Source organism: Apteryx rowi, unplaced genomic scaffold (genome assembly GCF_003343035.1).
Source record: "Apteryx rowi isolate R43461 unplaced genomic scaffold, aptRow1 scaffold_163, whole genome shotgun sequence".
Lineage (NCBI taxonomy): Eukaryota > Metazoa > Chordata > Aves > Apterygiformes > Apterygidae > Apteryx > Apteryx rowi.
In genome coordinates this window covers 350,435-368,261 of record NW_020447897.1, presented here as the reverse complement: position 1 = coordinate 368,261, position 17,827 = coordinate 350,435, and the positions used below count along the sequence as shown (strand labels likewise).

General features: G+C 39.0%; 1 protein-coding gene across 3 annotated transcripts in view; it reads right to left on the bottom strand.

Moving 5' to 3' along the window:
* The window catches only part of DOCK8 (dedicator of cytokinesis 8), a 75,970-nt gene extending 58,902 nt beyond the window's left edge, over nt 1-17,068 (bottom strand). Inside the window, exons 1-8 of one of the 3 annotated variants that reach the window (XM_026059995.1) lie at nt 16,970-17,068; nt 12,223-12,398; nt 9,072-9,143; nt 4,375-4,498; nt 2,565-2,777; nt 1,649-1,734; nt 984-1,050; nt 457-606 (exon numbers count right to left, since the gene is read on the bottom strand). In XM_026059995.1, coding sequence (XP_025915780.1) covers nt 457-606; nt 984-1,050; nt 1,649-1,734; nt 2,565-2,777; nt 4,375-4,498; nt 9,072-9,143; nt 12,223-12,350 — 840 coding nt within the window. In that variant the 5' untranslated portion in view covers nt 12,351-12,398; nt 16,970-17,068. Of the gene's footprint in view, nt 1-456; nt 607-983; nt 1,051-1,648; nt 1,735-2,564; nt 2,778-4,374; nt 4,499-4,874; nt 4,964-9,071; nt 9,144-12,222; nt 12,399-15,950; nt 16,169-16,969 lie in introns of those variants that run through there. The other 2 variants (XM_026059994.1, XM_026059996.1) reach the window with 2 other exon arrangements.
* Between the last annotated feature and the right edge of the window lie 759 nt (nt 17,069-17,827).

The window sequence follows — 17,827 nt, the reverse complement described above, 5'->3', positions numbered from 1 at the left end:
TATAATATACCTTTTTTTTAAATATACCTTTTCCCAATTTTCTATCGACAACACTGTCCGTCAGATACTCCTGCATTTTCACTAAGGAAAATTTATACATTCCAAATGAAATGGTAATTCAGGTTTCAGAATTAATAAACAAAGCAATGCAAAATGCACTGAAATAAAGTCAAAAAGTCCTACAAAATGTAACTCGCAATTTTAAAAATGACCTATTGCACTTTCCTTTGAATTTCCCTGATGCAGAGCTAGGGAACTGTAAATACTTAGTGGAACTAGAATATAGGGTGTCAATATGTCAGTTTGTGAGATATACCAGTGGATACCTACACATGTACTATTAAAATCATCAGAATACTTCTTAGCTACAAGAAATTCATGTTTGTCAACTCGATGACTCGGACTAGGTATAGCTGGGAGCTGGAAGAACAATGCTGAGGTAGCACTGTAACATACCTTTATTACTAGGTAGATATCAGATGAGGGATAAGTGACAGAAAATACTGCAGATCTTGCCTGAGTAGACAAATCAATGGAGGGTGTATGGGAACGCAAGAATCCTCTTAATGAATCAGGATTCAGGTCACAATGAAAATTTTCAGAGATCTTGAAAAGAAAAAAAAAAAAAAACCTCATTACAAAGCAACAGTGCATCAAAGATTATTTTAAAGTAAGTCAAAAGTAGTAACTAGAACTACAAAACATACAATTGCAAACATGCAAAATTTTGACCGAGTAAAAAGAATCCTGGGTCAGACTGCACATGTGCAAGAGTTGCATATTTTTTTGTAAGTTATTCTAAATTGCTACTCCAGAGACAAAAATCCAAACCAACTGAACAAAAATAACAAAAGAGAAGTTAAACATCCTGGAGTTTTCATATCACAATGAAATTCAGCTGAAAAATATGGAAAAATAAACCATTATTACTCCATTATTTATGGGTTGCTATTGTCCACCGCTCTGCTCTAGTGCACACTTACCTTTTTTCTTTCTTTTATATCATAGAGAGCTATGCACGCAAACAAAGGTTCAATCTCTATATCAAACCTGTTGAGGAAAAAGACACAGGACACTAATTAATATTTCACTCTTAGGACTCTGTACAAWGAAAAATAAAAGGGCTGTATTTTGCTTGACATTTCTATTAGAAAATAAGGAGAGAGACTTAGTTGCAGACCTCAGCTCTCTCAAAGTTTGCAGGATTTTTTTATTAGCACATTTTATTAGATGATTTCAAGAGGAAAAGAAGGGAAGTAAGCTGCCTGCAATGTATTTTCTAATTTTGTTAGAAAGGTGACCTCAGATATTAAACAAAAATGATCATGTCATTTTTGACACCCTTTTTCTAGTTATCAAGTCCATTAGCACGTACAGAGAGCAGTCTAGTTTGTTCTGAGAAGATAATTTGGGTTCCCCTCCCAACTTCTTTTCACCCTGACGAGTTAAAGGCTTTTGTAGCTCTAGATAGGAGTGTTGTCTGCCAAAATTAACTAAGAAAAAACAAGCAAGCACTTATATGTTTATAGTTGAACATGAAACCTGCAGTATAATAGGGACTGTAGCAATATACTCCTATGGATTAAGAAACTGTTAAGGAAAGATGTTGCTGAGACCTGTTAAACCAGGAGGATATAAAGACACTTACTTGAGAGTCTGCAGCTTTACCAAAATCCGGTTGCCCAGATGTTCCTTTGGGCGATCTGGCACTGGTCGTATCTCCACCGCATCCTCCTATTATTAAACAGTTATTCTATTTATATACAATTAAAATAAGTATAAATTTACATACTTATATAAAACTTTACATGACATAGCTAAGCTATTGCTGCAAACTAACATGTTCTCCCACTCAGCAGGCATTTCATCTCTTTAGTCAGAAGGAGATTGGTTTACATTTCTGATGATTTACACTTTTGACCTCCATATGGTGTATTTTCCAAGCAAACATTATAAAAAAGGGTAGCACCTTGAGTCTGACACAAACATATTATCAGAATGTGGCTTGATCCACACAAGAAGGAGTATAACAAAGCCTAAGGTGGCATCATAAGCCTGAGGACATCTGCTTGAAGTCATATTCAAGATAGCTGACAGGCTTACGCCCCATGCTCACTGTGATATGTCCTCACTATGTTATTATCCAGGGTAGATACATAAAAGCAAAGGAAACATATATCTGGATTGCAAAACCCATTTTTGACTATAGTGCAGTTTTAGTGTAAAACTTAACTGCAAATGAGTGCATTCTGTACCAAGAGAGTTAGCTCAGGAAGTAAGTACAGGGCTGACCACTGAGGCATCTATCAACCTATTGTCTTTGCTGGGAATCACATTGAAACAATTATTTGAATATGAAAAAACAGCCCCTGTTTATCACTGAAAAAAAAATCCATCCTTCACTGGACTTTTTTTTTAACTTCAGGTTAACAGTTTACCAGAACTGGTAACCTGATATCTTTCAATTAATTCATAACCCTGCCATAAACCAAAATAAACACCCCAAACCATTCATAAACACCACCATAAGGCACAATCTGTGTACTGAAAACTTTCGAGCTCACCTCGTCTACGGAAGGGTAGAGGGCCAGGAGCTCGGCATGCCTGTTGGTTCGTCGTGCTTCTTCATTTTGCCTTTCAAATTCCTCCGCGCTCACATGTCGCAGCAGGTTTTCCAAGCGGGGATCAGGCTGTAGGCTGCGTAGATCAAAGTCAGAGGACGTGAGGGTAGTTTTTGAGGCATCTTCAGGGAGTACGTGTACGTGCTTGGGACCTGCCTGTTGGAAAACGACAAATTAGGAAAACCTCTTACAGAGAAATGTGACCTGAATACTGGAACATCTTCAAGTTTCTCTTTGCTTGTCTTTCAAAGATTATCTAGCACATGATGGCAAGATAGCTCCTACTGCACATCTCAGTCTTTTCCCTGGGGTTCTCCACTCTGTGTCTCTCTGCATTTTTTCCTATTCTGGGACAGGACAATGTTTGTCTTCGGGTCACAGCGCATGGCCCATGCGATCCTCACTCCTATCAGAGGCCACTACTCCAGCCATACTACTAATACTACAGATACTTTGTGTAATGAATCTAATACCGATCATTCTTAGACCCTTTAGGTCACCTGGATTTCTTTAGCCTGTGGGTGAGGCAAGACTGAGGATTTTTCACATACACCAGTGTTCATACTTCGGCAGAACAGGCATCGCTATATTGAAATCTCTAATTAGAACCTCTGTTTTTTCAGATTTTCTGCTAACAGGGTTTGGGACAATACTGTAGAAATAAGATGATATGCGCTGTTTTCTCAGTYCTGACTGCAAGGGGAAAAGGGAAGATGCATCAAGTGTAAGCATCTTCAAGTATCTCTGTACTGAAGAGAAGCAATGACAGAGTGGAAGTCGCTACATTCTCTGTTCCCACTCGCTGAGGACTATCACACTGCAATTCGTATTTCCCATTCTCCGGTCCATTTTCAGAAGTTTTAAAAGGTGGGCATCACCAAGCTATGACACATTAAGACTATCTGAGATCCAAAGGTCTAGTGATCACAGTAATTCGTTTTTTATCTTGTCTATGTGCTCCAGAGGATTAATAGGCTAGTCAAGATTAGGACTTAATAATTTGCTCTCAYATCTTTCAGATGACGGAGATGAAATAACTCCACAGGTTAATTAAAAAAAAAAAAACAAAAAGCTATGTTTGGGATATTACATCTCTGGAAAAGATGTCAAGCAAGATTTTTCTCTCTCAACTCTGATCTGGCCAACGGCCAATACAGCCCTGAACATGAAGTTACCAGCTTGGCAGTGAGCACAACTCATGGATATGGTGACTTCCTCCTTGAGCAGAGCTGAAAGGAAAACCTGAGCCCTGTTTTTACTGGTGGCAGAAGGATGGCTATTTCAATCACGCAAGACAAAGTTCCTAAACTGTACCTGCATGCCAGCATAATGCAGAGGCAGAAAATTCAGGTGAACAAAAAAAATGGCAGTACTGCCTGCCATGTTTTAAGGTTAATGTCCCTGAAATCATAGCAGAACAGCTGTTGCAGGGAGCCGCTTTTCAGGTCTCTCGAGTCTGACAGCACAACACACGGTGAGGAAGAATAAGGTGACTGGTGTACTGCTGCTAGCGCATAGCCTGGTCTGGGTGTTTGTGCTTCCCAGGACACGAGACGACAGGTTGAGTTATACAACCACATTGACCCTCTTAGATTAGGGCTGGATCAGCCCTCCATCCTCTACAAATAATGGTTACAATACTTCCTCTTAAAGACATGCCATACCCATGACTTCAGACCTTAGCAGTAAATCAACTTCCTTTGATGAAAGTTAATATATTTTATAACTTTTTCCAGTAGGGAAGAAAAAATACCTGAAAGCTTGTGTCACTGGAGTCCAAAGTTTCTGATTCAAATGTTTGTTTTTGAAGGGTTTTGTGAAAATCCTTTCGCGATCCCTTATTTTTCAGGCTACAAATATCTGAATTTCCTTGGTTCCTTTCACAGAGAAACCCAAGCAAGCCAGGATGGAGCAAAAAGAAATTAAGGGAAAATAAAACAGAAAAAAAAAAAGAATTAAAAAACTTAAGCAACTGGGAACATTATTGCATAAAAGAGCAGCACAATACAACTTTCATATAAAATGTGAAATATCATATGAAAATTCAAWGTTTAACTGTGTTATCACACTGTTGCAGCCCTATCATATATATTAAGAATGGGTTTTAAAGGAACAACATTACTTCACATCACTTCTGAATGGACTGTCAAACTGAGACAAGAGAGAAACCTGACATAGGCACGAACTAAATTCTGAGCTCCTTGCAAGATGAAGTCATTATTTCAATGAAGAACTTTGATCAGGAACACTTACTTTTTGGTTGTCTCTCTGCTCCTGCAATTATACCTCAAGGAGTTTACTGCTGCTGTCTGAAATGTCGTTTGGTCCAAAGCATGTCCCAGCTGGTATAGTGAGTGAATCAGGTAMAACTATTTAGTTTGTTCAAACAGTACCTGTTCTTAAAAGAGGGCTCTCACCCACGGCACAATTTAACCCTTTCTGCTGGGAACTTTGCAAAATTTTCCAGAAAGGTCCCAATTTCAAGTTACATTTATGTGACAGATGGAAAAAAGTAGTAGTTACCCTGAAAAAAACATGCCAAATACATTCAGAATTCTATTTCTTTAACTTGCATTTTGCTAAATTGTGTAACAGCCTTTTTGTAACCAGTCTCCTTAGTTACAATATGCTGCTCTGTTCATTTTCCTTTCCATAACATTTCCTAAGCAACATCTAAACATCTTAGTGCCTTGCATAAAAATGTCATGATAAGCAATTATTGATCAGGGAGACACCTTTTTATTACATTTTGGGAGTAACTGAATTATATGCTCTGATGTGTTTTAATTTTAATTGTGTGCATTTTAATTGTTTACCAGTTCACTGCAAATGAAAAATGAAGTCATAAAAGAGACAAACCCAGCTCTCCTTGGAGGTGACCTTGTTTTGGAATTGTATTAATCACACAGAATGAAAGACAGGAATTCTACACAAGCTTATTTTAAGATACCTTAGCATCCAAAAGATGCTTTATTGCTATTTTTCCACCACCTCCAGTGGCAAATAAACCACTAATGGAGAGATTTAATTAGCTGAGACCTCACTGACCTTGAGAAGTACAAGCTATACCCAAGATGCCTTTCCCTGACAGTATTCATGGCAAATTTGTGTTTTTAAAAAACACAATGACAATTAAAATTCACAAAGAGACAAATCTGTTTTTTAGCAAACGTCCCAAGTGAACAGCCATACACTGAATTCTGAAAATGGGCCACAGAGAAGAAACAAAGGGGAACTGCAAGGAGAACCCAAGAAGCCTCTCCCTGGTAGACCCAGGAAGCAGCCTGGAGCAGAAATAAACAGACTCACTAGATGCATCCCGCCACCCTCTCACGCATCTCTCTGCTCGGAGGCACAAGGACCTCTTTCCTCCTCAAGCCAGCCACGGCACTCCGTTCATTCCGCACTGCTGAAACCCTTCAGAGCCACGAATGGATGAAAGTCATTTACACGTTCCCACCACAACGTCTGTAGATCACCAGACCGCATAGTCATCTCCCTGTCCTGGGGATCTTTGTTTGACTCCCAAGTAGACAACTACCATTTTGTCAGCCTTTCTCAAATCAATGGAAAGCTTTCCACGCCTAATTTTTCTCGCTCCCTTCTTGATTCCTTTTCTTCCTCTCACATCTGTTTTGAGAATGGTGTCCAAGCACAATATGAGACTCCAGACAACAATCTATCACTGGTTTAGTGTAAAATATACTGCAATTTCAAATATCTCATTCTTTGCATTTTTTAATAACTTGCTTGATTTGCTGGCCACAGCCATCAAAGGTCAGCTCCCTGACATGGTTCTTCATCATGCTCACCTCAGACCCAACTGCTCAATAAAGAATTTGCATGTGAATTTGCCTCACCTGAATGAATGAGATAGATAGTTAAGCTACTACAAAATGTTTTTACACGTGTGTATTTCCGTGACTCCAYTTACATTTCTGCAAGCACATATAAGAGCAAAAATAGTTATGCTCTATTGTTTGTTACACTTACTTCCTATTTGTGTACAGAGACAAAGCTGCGTGCTGGTTCCTTAGACAGTGTATTCAGAACAACAGCATGTAAAGAGCTRGTGTCCCCGCTCTGAACGTTGTAGGTGGAGAGCCTGCAAAACTCTTACTTAACTCGCTAACTTATTTTTAGTGACTCATTGTGGAACAGTTCTGAGAACTGAATCGATTTCAGCAGCACCCACGGAGGAAGTTAATAACCCCCAGCAGCTGCGCTGTCCCTGTACAAACTGCAAAATTAAACAAGACAAGTCTTCTACAACCATCAGCTTATGCACTCTCTGGTGATGTACATCAGACCAAAGCCACAGATAGCAGCAAGAGTGGGCAAAAGGGCCCCACAAAATGGCAGTAAATATACTAGCACTCTACCAGCCACTGCTACTACTACTTCTGAAGAGCACGGCGTGAACACACCAGGAGATGAACAGGAAGGGGCAGCAGAAAAATGGGGCCTCAGCAAGCTCTGCCTGACGAACGGGAGGGATGTTGGGCAAGGAGGTGACTTCCACCGCCAGAGAGCATCACTCTGAGTCTGACAYCCCAGCACCGAAAGCACTGACTGCAAGCATCCTTGACATTCAATAAATAAATAAATAAATGAGGTAAAATAAAATAAAATAAAAAGCTAAAGGGAATTGAGTAGCTTGTAATGGCCACAGGTTTGATCCTGTACTTTGAATTSTGCTGACCCCAAATGTAGAGATCCCTTATAGACAAAAAATGGTGTACCTGGACGTTACACTAATAATCTGATGAATACAGTCAGTCAGTGCCAGTTCCCCCTAATCTTCAGATTTTTGCTACTAGCACTCTGTTTCCTTTTCACACACCGTTAGGAATTCAATTATGTCAAAATTTCAGAGCAGGGAGGGGAAAAAGAAGAACATACAAATGTAATCTTTATCCACGTTATTTTTCCTTTTGAACTGATCAAAGAACAAGTTAGCACAAATCAATATTAGTGCAAACTAGTTAGTCCAGTAATGAATATAATACATCCAGAAAATTCACTTTTCCAATACAACCGTGTCAGTTGTACAGTACGAAGAGTTTTTGACTTTTCATTAAAAAAAAAAAAAAAAAAAAAAATTTCCAGTGCAGGAGTGTGTTCTGTCAGTACTTGGAAATCTAGCCACAAGTGGAAATTCTCCTGGTTTCTGCTTAGAGTGATTATCTAAGTCATCTGTTGTCTGACAAGAAATTTTAAAATAGTTTTAGAAGTTTTGATTCTTTAGGAAATCTACAGGATTTGTTAGGAAAGACTCCTTACTTAACTGGATTAAAGGAAAAAGAAGAAAGAAAAGCCATCAAGACATAAACACCCAAAGCATRTAAATATTAAGCAAAGAGCCTACAAGGATTAAAAAGACTGGAGAGCCAACACAACTATATTTTAAAATGCTGGTATTAAGGAATATAAAGTCAAAACTGTCGAAACTCAAACTGAGTTAGACCTTGCACAGGACTTTTTTTTAAGAAAAAAAAAAAGATTTTTCAAGCATAAGATAAAAGGAGAAAAGAAGTAGGAATAAGGGGTTGAGATGAAGGACTCAACAGCATATATATTAACTGAGTAAAGCTACTACAGTACGAGCGGAGACCAGAAGAGCTCAGTTTGTTCAGCCCAGCAGTTTAAAGGCTGAGGTAGCATATGATTGCTGTCTCTCAGTATGCAAACAGGGTAAACGGTAAGGACAAAAAAGATGGTACTGACCTAAGAATAAATGGCCCATATGGCAGTGAGTACATTGAGCCTGGGAACTAGGAAACGGCTGCAACTATCAGATGAGCAAATTTCTAGGACAGCAGGAGTAATGGTTACTACTACTTACTACTAACCTACTACTTTAAAATAAAGATCAATCGGATTAGAAAGGGATTATGTATCTGGAAAGCAGTGAATGGCCTTAGAGACTCATATGACCCCTTGCGGTATTGTATTCCTAAATTCAAAGTGCAATTGGTCGAGGAATAAAAGTGGAAAATAATTCATTTGGAATTTTCTCAGGAACTTAAGACACAGAAATTTTAAACCCCATAAGCATTCAAGAACTAAGTTTCATACCTCTGAAAGATAATATCCTACCAAGTATATTACACTGGCCAATTAACTGCCACCTAAGAATAATAGGAAGCAAAATAAATGCAGTATTCCTTTTTCAGATAAATCACCATTATACACTGCTGATGTGAATTACTACTTGATTAATTCTGCTATGGTTCCCAATAATGAAGAAGCAGCAGCAAGAATATTTAGCCATAGCTTGCCTGCTGAAACAAAACAATGTAATTAAATAAACTACTGAAAAGTCAATTCTTGTCTTCAGTCACTGATTCCAATCATTACTCTTAAGGATTATTTATAACAACATACATCTTCTCTCTCTCAAATAAGATGCAAGGTATTTCCTAATTTTTTTATCTATATATAACTTACTTTCGATTCACAATCAGCCACTCCCGGATATACGTCTGAACACAATCTCTGACATGTGAATCTAGTTCAACCCTGGAGAAAAAGCAACATATAGTAAATATTTTATTACCTTGGTCAGACCTGAAGGACAAAGAAATTCATCTAAGTATGCTGTTCAGATTAAGGCCTCTCTTAGTTCTTTTCTATATGTTTATTTTACTTCTACACTATTGACTGAGTTTTAAAGAATTACCTGTACTGCGTGAGTAGCCTGATGCACATTTTTGCTGCTGTGCTTATAAATTAGCAAACATACATTTAACAGAGGTAAMTATTTCCACATGTATTTCATGAATATAAAACTGAGTTGCCATATTCTGCAAAACAAAAGAACATATCCCAGGTACCCACATTTGTGATTTTCAAAACTTGATAGCAAGTCTTACTTGCTATCTCTGATATTCTTCCAGAGACCTCAGCTCCTGGACTCTTGGGAATACATAATCTCATTGACTGGTTTTGGTGTCATTTTCTATTTCTCATAAAAATGGAGGAAATTGTAAAAAAGGAACATGTTTTATCAGAAAGCATAAGAAAACATTAAGATCTGAAAACATAACTTCATAATTTTTCAGTGAGTCATTTAATGTAGGGAGTTATCAGTGCTGACTAATAGACTGGATACTTATTGGCACTGAAATATTATAAGCTAAGTTTGTTGTCTGTGAATTTGATGTCATGACGTTGTGGTGTAATTTTCCTACCCCCAGTCTGAAAAAATTCAGTGACTTGTATCAAAATCACTTGTTATGTCCTTTGAACTAAGAAAGCAGAAAAGCAGGATAAACCTGCAATGCAGGATCGAATAGAAGGTCTGATACTTTTTAGTTCTTTCCACCCAGAACTTTTTAGCAGATTTGCAACCAATTACCAAGATTGAGTTACGAACGATACACCACAGGATGAATCCTTGGTTGGTAAGTATGACAGACGACTGTGTGCTGCTTTGGTTGGTGGACAGACATAGCACACAGTCAATTTCCTGTATCTGGTGCAGAAAGAACATATTTTTGTAAGCAGATAGCACGTGAACCCAGTCTGGTTGGTGGTATCTGCTTCCTGCGTTCAGCACAGGAGTACATCGCAGACTGCACTGCCTACACAATAACCTTTGGTTCATGCCCTTCCCATGCTCTAACCTTCCCTCAGGTAACGTGGCATCCTTGAACAGGGTTTTCTGAGAAAGCACTAATATTGACAGTGGTGGTATGAACAGCAAAATGGGAAGCCGATGTATGACAAAACCTGCTGAAAGCATGTTTGTTGTTTTGTTGACTATCTCAGCATTACCACAGACTCCTTGTAAAAACTTTAATCTCCCTGTGCTGCAAATAAGGTCTAAAACAGATTGTACAGCATGAATCTACTCATTCTCCTACCAGAAATATGAAGAGATTACTGCTGCTTTTAACTAACTGACATACTGGGAAATAAGCTTGGAAATACTTTTATATATATATAAGTGTGTATATATATATACACACACACACACACACATATATATATATATATATAAAAGTATAGGAAAGAAATGGTCTTTTTATCTTTTTAAATCTCATTTCAAAGTTGGATAACTTTTTACTGTTTATATTCATCATCTAACTAAATGGGAAGTTCAAACGTCAAAATATGAATGGTCTCCCACACTCATTCTCTTTTCCTATTACCCACAAAGAAAAGAAAGATTATAAGAAAGAAAAATCATAAGAAAGATTGGAATATTTTCTATGAGGGATTCATGCGTAAGTTTAAGTGAAAATCATCTTTTGAGCACATGTTACAAAATCCCCTAGGATTCTCTACCACCTTGTCTCTTCTGAACTTTTTAAGTGATGTACTAAGCCAAAAAGGAACTTGCAAGCTGAAAATTCTCTTAGAGAGAGAAGGAGTCTCGCCTAGCCCACACTTAACACAAAATCATCTGTACTGTCATTTCCATTTAGCCTCATCACACCTGATACGCTGGGCAGAAGACACTGCACAAATACAGTTGTCGGATAGGGCTTTAAATTATATTGTTACCTGGTATAAATTAGAGCAGGCTGTTACAACTTATGCAGGAACACAGGGTGATGCAGGTCTACACTGCAAGCCAGAGCACCATAAGCTAAGCCAGCTCAACCCAGCCATACTGAAGCTCAGCACAACAAAGAATACCGACTATGCATGTGATTTCCTGAATGTGCTGGAAGGAGCCAGGCACAACACACAAACCCCTCCACTGAAACACGTTCGCATGGTCTGGTCTCTGCAAACATACAAGTTTGGGGTTAAACTGGTGTTGACTTGAAGTTTATCCAGCTCTTGCTGCTTGCAAACCACAATATGCCTTTGTGGTTCTATTTCAAGGTAGCATTTACAGTCAAAAGGTCCTTGAAGAATATTCTGTATACAATGCACAGGGCTCTTCCAAAACACATCAGAAAAATCTCCAGCGCATCTCTTTTCTCATTCTGAAAACTTCTGTTGCATGTAGTTTGTCTGTGTATCTAACCAGCTTAAAAATTTCCAGGATTGCTGAGCGCTGGCATCAACATGTGTTACTTGTTTTAACTTAAAACCTGCTGGAAAATAGTGGAAAGCTTCCTAATAATTTCATTGATACTTGTCCAGATTGAGATGTGACTCCTGTGCTAGAAATTAACAAATTTTTCCTCCCCCAAACTTTTTAAAATAACTATTATTGCCCCCTCCTTAAGCAACAAAGGCCCTGAAAAAGACATGTTTAGTGATGTGACCAACCCCCCATAACACGTAACCGGCAAAAAAACCACCCTGCAGTCCTGTGCTTCCTACACAACCAGAATCAGCTTCCAGCCTCAGGATCACAGCTACAAAATTATTTCTCACACTCCTTCTTTCCTCCTCTCCCCAGTTTACCCATATCTCACTCCTGCTGCTACCAGATAGCTCAGGAAGTTGTGTTAGTACTTAATTACGTAATTCTAGGTGTGCAAACAGCCCTAACAGAATCAATGGCAATGTTCAAATGTTTAAAGTTAATCGGGTACATAGTGGCCGGCACAGTGAGGTATCTGGACCAACAGCCTTGTTTTCAAATCTATTTTTAAATCTACAGCATTTCAGAGAAAAAGAGAGAGAGTCTTCTTACCCGTCTTCTGGCATAGAAGGCTGCAAAGTCCTGCACTCTTTAGGTGTAAAGACAATGTCCAAGTCATCTTCGGGAAAATCACCAAGCTCATGAGCTAGTTCTGAGTCCAAGTTGCTCAGCTGTGTCATTAGGAAGCCTTCAAAATCCACCGGGTCTACTGCGTCATAAAAGGAAGGCTAAAGAATGAAATAAAAAGGTATTTATTTAGCAACATTTTTTTTAACATAACTTAGGTTTATTTATTTATTTACTGCTTGTCACTGTCATTTTTATTAAGCATAGGAAACAGACTTCTAACCTTATATACAGCGCCACTGCATTTAATGCAGGGAAAAGTTGCTAGCGAAATATTTAGCTGAAAAAGAAAAGGAACAAAGAGAAAAAAAGTTCTAAAACTCAAAAGAAGAAATGGAAGATATTACACCTAAATCCAAACTGGCACTCTTCTCCGAGGGTTAGCACAGTAACTGCAAAAACATTGCATGAAACTACTGAAGTTATCACAGCAAACCTCAGATATCCACCATTTCTACAGCACGTGGCATTGCATCTTGCCAGGGAGCAATGGTATTTGATTATATTTAATCAGCCATTCTTACGTAGAACATCCAGTCCAGAACAGAGTTCAACAAGTGGGAGCTCTGCCAGCTGCACGTGCTATGAAGCTGTTTGGCTCCTTTTACCTACTTAGTCTAAAAAACAGAGGCAGAAAAGACTTCTTTGATATGCTAACTAGAACTGCTCCACATACAAATAATATATATAAAGTCACATTTATTTGTATTTAGATAATACTGAAATTTACTTTCACTTGCTATATAACCAAGAAAAATAGCCTGTATACATAAAGAAAATATTTGTCCAGTTGTGTACAGAAACCAGCATCAGCATCTCATATTGTTGACAGTCTTGAAAAATAATGAATAGATCTAAAAGCTACAGCTCTAGGAAACCTATTTTTTATTTTCTGTGAGTTCCAGGAAGGCAATGGGAACCTATATACAGTAAGAGCACAGAAAAATATTTACCATATTAGAACAATTAATTTGTCATGAGGAAAAATTCTAGTGAAGGATAAATATCAAATCATCCCTGACTGTAAAGAACAAGGATTCTATTGCACCAGTAGCCCAAATACATTTCACCAGACTGCATGTGCCAACAACAAACAGACCAAAAACGGATGAGACAATCTATCTGTGGGGTTTTATTGGTGGGGTCTGGGGAAAACAAAGGACCCCATGCCTGTGATATCAATATGACCTTTATCTTTAGTGCTACAGGAACTATTATCTCACCCAAGATTTTTTTTACAGGGTTATTCTGGGGATATTCCAGTGTTTGTCTCCACAAATAACATCTGTAGATCGAAATCAGGAAGTTTTCACACATTATTGCTAAGCACATGCTCAGGCAATGTGCTCATGGAAGTTAATAGGATTTTCACCTGAGTCTGAAGTGAGTGAAGAATAAGAACTTGAGACTTTGCTGCAGTGACAGTTGTCCTTAAACAGAAAGGACTTTTGGACTTAGCCTTAGAAAAAGATGTTCTTTCCTGTTCACAAAAAATTGGGTCATGAATACTTTGCATTTCATTGAGTGGAATTTTTGCCAGTATGTTTTGTCCTCTTCACATCTTGTTAGACTCTGCTCTAATCTTCCGTTTTGTACATCAGTCATGTTCTACTTAAAAGTTTGTTAAAAAATAAAAGTTTTAGGGTATTTTTACCCTAAAGTTTTTTAGCGTAATTTTAGGATATTTAGATGTAAAAGTTTTAGAGAATTTTTTGTTGCTTGTGCATGTATGTATTTAAAAACAATGCCAAGAAGCTCCACTTGCACTTATACCATCTACAGCAGTAGGAGGAAAACTTCCCAAAATTCTGAATGTGAAGAAATGTTCATAGTGCAAATGTTACTGTATGTTCCTTTAGTTCTACATGGATTGAGGCATCTTTTGAACATATCCTGTACATAACATAGGTTTTAGACTTTGTACAGATAATTTTGGTTCTGGAAGTATCATTCTGCCAGAGAGAACTTGCAGTAACTCCTAAAAGGGTCCAGGGCTAACTGATGCTGAAGCAATTTTAACTCAGAAAGAGTAGCGTGGACTTACCCATTGGATCATGCCACTGAAATTTCTAGACTTCTCACATGGTTTTCTCATGTAACTTATTAAACCAACCCAGCATAACTTATTAAACCAATGAAATTAGAGAGCGTAAGACATACGCATTTTTTCCCCCTGACATTTATATACAACAGATGGGATAATCCCCACCTCTAAAGTATGCAATAGTATGCAATAGTATGCAATTGTTTGGCTTCAGTGGATTGGGACTTGCATCCTCTCCCCATGACCTGTGTAATAGCAGTGTTGCACTCACAACATCAGGAATTTTACATCAATAGGACAATGCAGAATTCTACAATTTATGAAGGGCGCGAAGGTGCCCAACAGTAACAAAGTTCTGGGTAGCTCCAAACTAAAATGGCTTACACAGAATATGACACGTCAGTCATGGTAGATAGGGAGGTAAATTCAAACTGATCAGTGGTAAATACTAGAATTGGAGTCTTATTAGTATTCTGGAAATATAAGCGAGGAAGTTAGTAAGTTAATAAAAATTGAGAAAAATACTGCAGAAAGCAAAGCATGTTTAGAAGAAATATGATAAAACATTTAGAAGAAGCACAGCAATTTAAACACTTGACAAAAATAGATGAGGTAAATACTCCTGCAAATGATGTAGTACAAACCACCGAACACATGAGAAAAAAAACCAACATACCCACTCTCCTCTTTTATAGGGAAACTGTGGTGGGCTTTACCTGAGCACGGTCTCTGGATCTCCCCACTGCGAACATGTATAAGGATCGGTTGCATTCTCTGAAACCACTTTTTGGAAAATCCCTCTCTTTCTTGCCCTTCCTACCCAAAGGGAAAAGCTAAAACTGATGGTAAGTCCCGAGGATCATGAAGCAGCCAACTGAAGAAGTACATCGTGCTGTTTATGAATTTTCAGGATAAGCACTATCTCTATTTCGTGCCTAATTTAGTGCTGAGCATACTGGGTCAACAGTTTTCAGTAAATAGTAATCTCTGTTAGCTGTTGATTTTTCTAAATTGCCTTTAAAGTCCTAGGACAATATCCTTGAAGTCCACTTACTGTACTATCAGCATGCAAAACATTGTGCGTTAAAACATATATATGAAGCTCTATTTTCAAATATTAACTCCTGCACCAAAAAAAAAAAAAGATTAAACAAATGGCTAAAAGTGTACAAAAATGTATTTTATATATGCAGTTGCTGAAGATGTAATGTTTTATATGCAAAATAATGTCGTTCAATACAATCTAATTTTTGATAAGCATTGCACTTCCTTTCAGAAACCACACTCTCCAATTCCGACAAGCCAAAGCAATCACATTTCATTACTTTCCAACTTTTTCTAGCTGGAACGGTAATAACAATCTTTAATCACTGCAACTGCCTGCAGCGGTCAATATTGGGAATTTCTTAGACACAGACGAAAAAGATAGCGGGGAAAGGTAAACGCAGATGGAGGGCGATGGTCTGCCTAACTGCAGATGCAAGTTATCAAAAGAAAGAGGAAGAGATCCCGTCACGGCCGAGGAGCCAACGTTCGCTGCTGCGCGTCGCAGAAGCGCGGGACCTCACCGCTCCGCAGAAGACGCCCCAGGCCATCACGGCAAACATACCTTGTCAGAGAGGCTGGATTTAGAGGCGTGCAGATTGCGGCAGCGCACAAAATGGCAGCTACAGCGCAAGACGCCGGAAGCGAGACGCCGTCACGCTTCTCGAGAGCGAGAGCGGCCGCCTGCACGCAGGAGAGGAGAACCGAGCCTCCTCAGGCCGAACAACCGCAAGCGACAAGCTGAAATGTCGCAGCGCTGCCGATTAAGGAAGCGAGCGGCGGCGGCGGCGGGAGGCCCTGACACGCAGGAAGTGAACGCTTGCATACAGTGCTTTTACGTTTTCCACAATCGCTAGTGCACACGGGCTTTTCCTGCTTCTACTTACTGCGCCTCAAAAAAATGTGTGTGTGTGGGGGGGGGGGAGGTAGGAAGAAGGAGGAAGAAGGGGAGTATCAAAAYGTCACGGCATAGTACGTTTGCAGAACCCCATCCTTTCCGACGGGCGATTAAAAAGATCTGGCAATTTCTCCCTTTGCCGTAACGACAGAGCCGCACGGTCTGGCTTCTCCGGGCGGGCTTACGTTCGGAAGGCTGAGGGAGAGGATGCAGAGCCACGTAACACTCGCCTTACTGCGTACCGCCGAAAAGCAGGTCGGCGTGACGGCTCTGCGGCTAGGACTGGAAAGCATGCATCAAGCAATCCCGGCTGAGCCTCCGTCTTTCTTCTTTTCCTCTTTCTTCACTGACGCCGTTTTGCAAAGCAGCTGTGGCCACCACATAACGAACCCATTCAGTTGGTGGAGTTTAACGTTTCCAGCTGAGCAAAGCTATAACGCGCTCCAACACTTACTAACTTACCTTGATTTATAGTAGCGTACAGACYGTCTACCTCATGCTCCAGGGAGCATTCTCAGTTGTTTGAAATGCATAATTTCCTCAGTTCACCAGGGAGTATTTTTAACAGCTTTAGGCAGAAGCCAGCGGAAAGCAACAGACAACTTAAGAAGGTCACTTAATTCAGCCTGAAAACTTTAAGCAATGTAGATGGCAATCTGTATACAGAACATGCACTCAAAACTTACCAGATGAAGAGTAGAAAATCCAGGGGTACTTAAACTTCGTTGGCAGAACTGTGCAAAGCCTGGYTGGAGAGTAAATTGCTTTCTTATTTCTGCAGASGAGTGCCTTTAATTAAGCAGAGAAAAGACCTTATCATTACAGTTATCCACATACAAAGYCTAAATCCTAGAGTTTAGCCAATTYASTTTCCTATTCCAGTGGTTAGAAACATATTTTGGTTATGTTCTAGTCTCTTCTTGTTTTGTGTAGTCGATGCAAACTTCCACTGAATGATTCAAAAAAACCTGCAGCCCTATATAACAGATGCTGCTCTCTCTTTCATCAACAAAYATCTTCCATTATATCCTAGTCCCTGCAACTAGGAAGGACTAAGCACGAAAGGACAATCTTGCCCTTAAGTCAGTTGTGACTGCAACCTGAAGCAGCAATACTTGCAGGTTCATTTCTGTAAAGCAAAGTTACAGGATAATAGAGCAGAGAGAGAAAAATCAACATCACAAAGGAAAATATTTTAATGAGCTAGCAATTGACCAAGGGTAAAAAAACAAGACAGGACCACTCGCTGAACAGTGTAAGTGCAGATTTATGTCCATGCTGCAGTATGTTGTGAACAGCACAAGACAAACCAAAGCGTTAATTTAAAAATTGCTCTGTATCAGCTGAACAATTGAAGGACATTTATTAAGTGCTAATATACTGATTTCAGTGGTAGCAGAAAAAGAACGATACTGAGTTCTTTGGAAATCCCAAACTGATAGTACAACAGCATGTATCCACTCTGCAAATCTACTAATCAGAATAGCTTGCTCATTCTTCATGGTCTCTTGATTAATGTTGTACAGCGTTAAGGAAATGAAGTA